The sequence below is a fragment of the Tupaia chinensis genome, unplaced genomic scaffold, assembly GCF_000334495.1.
Source record: "Tupaia chinensis unplaced genomic scaffold, TupChi_1.0 Scaffold000523_1, whole genome shotgun sequence".
Lineage (NCBI taxonomy): Eukaryota > Metazoa > Chordata > Mammalia > Scandentia > Tupaiidae > Tupaia > Tupaia belangeri.
In genome coordinates, this window is record NW_006160036.1 from 208,793 (window position 1) to 212,130 (window position 3,338).

At 48.2% G+C, this 3,338-nt stretch overlaps 1 protein-coding gene across 4 annotated transcripts in view; it reads right to left on the reverse strand.

Annotated features, from left to right (window-relative positions):
* DPEP2 (dipeptidase 2) overlaps positions 1 to 3,338 on the reverse strand; it is a 23,425-nt gene that overhangs the window by 8,731 nt on the left and 11,356 nt on the right. The window contains exon 1 of one of the 4 annotated variants that reach the window (XM_027775079.1): positions 1,937 to 2,217. The exons of 2 other annotated variants lie outside the window; for them this stretch is intronic. In XM_027775079.1, the coding sequence (XP_027630880.1) occupies positions 1,937 to 2,016 (80 nt within the window). In that variant the 5' untranslated portion in view covers positions 2,017 to 2,217. Of the gene's footprint in view, positions 1 to 1,936; positions 2,218 to 3,338 lie in introns of those variants that run through there. One more of the 4 variants, XM_006156892.3, reaches the window with a different exon arrangement.

A 3,338-nucleotide genomic window follows, 5' to 3' on the forward strand; every position in this document is an offset into this window, starting at 1 on the left:
TGGCTAGTGCACGCGCCCTATAAAAAAAACCTCTAAAAAAAAAAAAAAAGGAAATGAGGGCCAACTGGTGACACAGCAATAGCACAATGCTCTATGATGCTGCACTCACATGGGAAGGTGCTGGGTTCAGACTCTGAGGCCTCTCTGTACACACTGGGGAAGTTCTTGCGTGCCAGGGATCCAGGCTGATGGAGGCTGAGTGTGGATTATGGTGTGAAAATCCCATTGAAGATGCCAGTCTAACTCTGTCTCTCATGGAAGTGATAAAAAACAAAATGAAAAACCTAAGGGTGTTGCTGTGGACTGGTGGACAGGAGAGCTGAATCCCACATGGCCACCCATGTGATTGGACTCTCAGCCCTTGACAGTTGAAAATCACACTGAGCTGGTAAGGCCAGCAGATGGTGTGGTGGTTACGTCCCCGGACTCCCACATGGTCCACTATGGTTTGAATCCTGGACCTGGTAGTTTGAAAATCACACTGGGTACGTGTGCATGCATGCCCAAGATCCCAGGAGGAAAATGGAGAAGAGATTGTGGTGTGGCCATCCCCCCTGGGGGGATGATTTCTCAATTCCCTCTCAATCTCTCTCTCTCTGGTGAGTACATGCACCCTATGGCCAAAACTTCTAAAAAAATAAAAAATAAAAGATGGGGCTGGCAGGTGGCATAGTACTTAAGGGTGCTGGACTCCTATATGGTTGACCGTGGTTCGAGTCCCGGACCTGGCAGCTTGCTTTCTTACTTTCCCTTTCTCTCTTTCTTGCTCTTGCTCTCGCTCTTACTCTGTCCCTCTCTGGTCAAATTAAAATAAATAAAGTTTTAAAAAGAAGAAAGAAAATCACACTGAACTGGGGACTAGCAGGTGGGGTGGAGTAGATAAGTTGCTGGACTGCAACATGGCTGACCATGGTTCAAGTCCCAGACCTGGAAGCTTGCTTTCTCACTTTCCCTCTTTTTCTGTCTCTCTCTCTGTGGTCAAACTAAAAATAAATGAATAAATAAAATTAAGTAAATTAAAAACAAAAAAAAACACCTCATACTGGGCATGTGTGTGTGCATGCCCAAAATCTGGAGCGGAGAATGGAGAAGGGATTACAGTGTGGCACTCTCCCTGGGGGTGATTCTTGCTTTTCGTCTCTCTGTCTCTCTCTGTCTCTCCAGTGAGCGCATGCACCCTATAGCAAAAGTCTTTCTAACAAAAAACATATAAATAAATAGGAAAGAGGAACCAGCAGATGGTGTGGTGGTTGAAGCACTGGACTCCCACATGGGCAACAGTGGTTCGAGACCTAGATCTGGGAGCTTGCTTTCTCACTTTCCCACTCTCTCTCTCTCTCTCTCTGGTGAGTGTGTGTGCCCTGTAGCAAATTAAAAAATGATGATAATGATAAATTAAAAATTAAAAACCTCTCCAAAAAAATTATTCTTAAAAAGAATGGGGAAGAGGCGGGCAGGAATAAATAGCAAATAAATACCAGCTGCTGAAAGAGTGGGTGGGGGAATTTCATTTTTTGAGGTTTTTCAACTTTTCTTCAGGGACCAAATGTCTGACACCACAGGATGTGGGGGAACGCTAGCTTAGCAGAGGCAGGCAGTGTAGGTACACATTGTCTTTGTGGAGGGTTAGCCAGGCAACACAATTTTCTAGACATCCAACTTCAGTCTTCAAACTTCAACTTTGAAGTCACCACAAAGCCAGTCACAGACATGCAGGACACCCAAACCCTTACATATGCAGGGGCATGTGAGGCTCATACCTGAGTGGTGAGCAGGTTTTAGCCAATGGGGTGACCTGTTCTCCCCTTAATCTCATCCAAGGCCATCTCTGTGCCCTCACTATTGCAGGGGAAACACACACACACACACACACACACACACACACACATGCATGTAAAGTCTTCTCCCAGGAGCTGTCAGTAGCAGGGGCACAGACCTGGATACAGGCACAATGTAGAGACAGAGGCTATGACCAAAGTTTTCCAGATGGATTGGAGACAGAGCTCTCCGGTGCATTAGCAGGACGTGCAGGGAAGAAGCCAGGCTGCGTTACGGCTGCTCAGGTCGCCTCACATGCTGCGAGTGCAGGACCTGGGTGGGAGCAGAGACTTACTCAGTACCCAGTACTGCCCAGGTGATGGCTCCCTCCTCAGGCTCCCGGTCCTAGAGAATCATGCTGCCTCCACTTCTTTCCAAGGTACTCTGGATCTGCTGCCATGACATTTGGCTGATTCAGTCAAATTCCCAAGAAACAAGAGTCTTCCGAGCCCAAAGAGAGTCTGGTCACCACAGCCTCCAATCACAAAGCTGAGGCCACCCTTCCTTGAAGTGGCAAATAGCTAGCACATTTTTCTTCCTCAAAAGGCAGGCTATGTTGATCTTTTCAGAAGTGCTATAACCACAATGTGTTTCCCTTTCTTGCTTCCACGCAATCTTCTCCCCAGCCGCCACCTTTCTTTTCTACACCCTCACCAGCTTTTCCATTCCACTTTCTTTTTTATTTTTTTTTTTGAGAGGTTTTTCTTATTGGGTGTGTGCGCTCGCCAGAAAGACAGAGAGAGACAGAGAGACAGAAAGCGAGAAATCACCCCCCAGAGGGAATGGCCATGCCATAATCCCTTCTCCTCCATCCTGTCAGGATTTTGAGCACACATGCCCATGCGCCTGGTGTGAGTTTAAGCCACCGGGTCCGGGATTCGAACGTGGTCGACTACATGGGAGTCCAGCGATATAGCCATTACGCTAACTGCTGGTCCCTCCATCCCACTTTCTTGAGCTATATATATATTTTTAAGGTTTTTGCCACAGAACCCATGGGCTCACCAGAGAGAGGGAAAGTGAGAAATCACCCCCCAGAGGGAATGGCCATGCCATAATCCCTTCTCCTCCATCCTGTCAGGATTTTGAGCACACATGCCCATGCGCTGGGCATTTGTTTCAAACCCCTGGGTCCAGGACTTGAACTGTGGTCAACCAAGTGGGAGTCCAGCACCTTAACCACTATGCTACCAACTGCCCCCCCCCACTTACCGAGCTACTTTATGATGGAGATGACCTGGGTTTTGTCTGGGTTCACTGAGCTCCTATTGTAGCTGGGCTTTGCTGATTTCCAGCAGTATGGAGGATTCAGTATTCAAGATCCCCCAAAGTGGAAACCAGCAGTTAGCATAATGGCTATGTCGCTGGACTCCCACATAGTCGACCGCGGTTCACGTCCCGGACCCGGTGACTTAAAACTTACTCTAGGCGCGTGTGCGTGCGTGCCCAAGATCCAAAGAGGAGAATGGAGGAGAAGGGATTGCGGCGTGACCATCCCCCCTGGGGGGTGATTTCTCGCT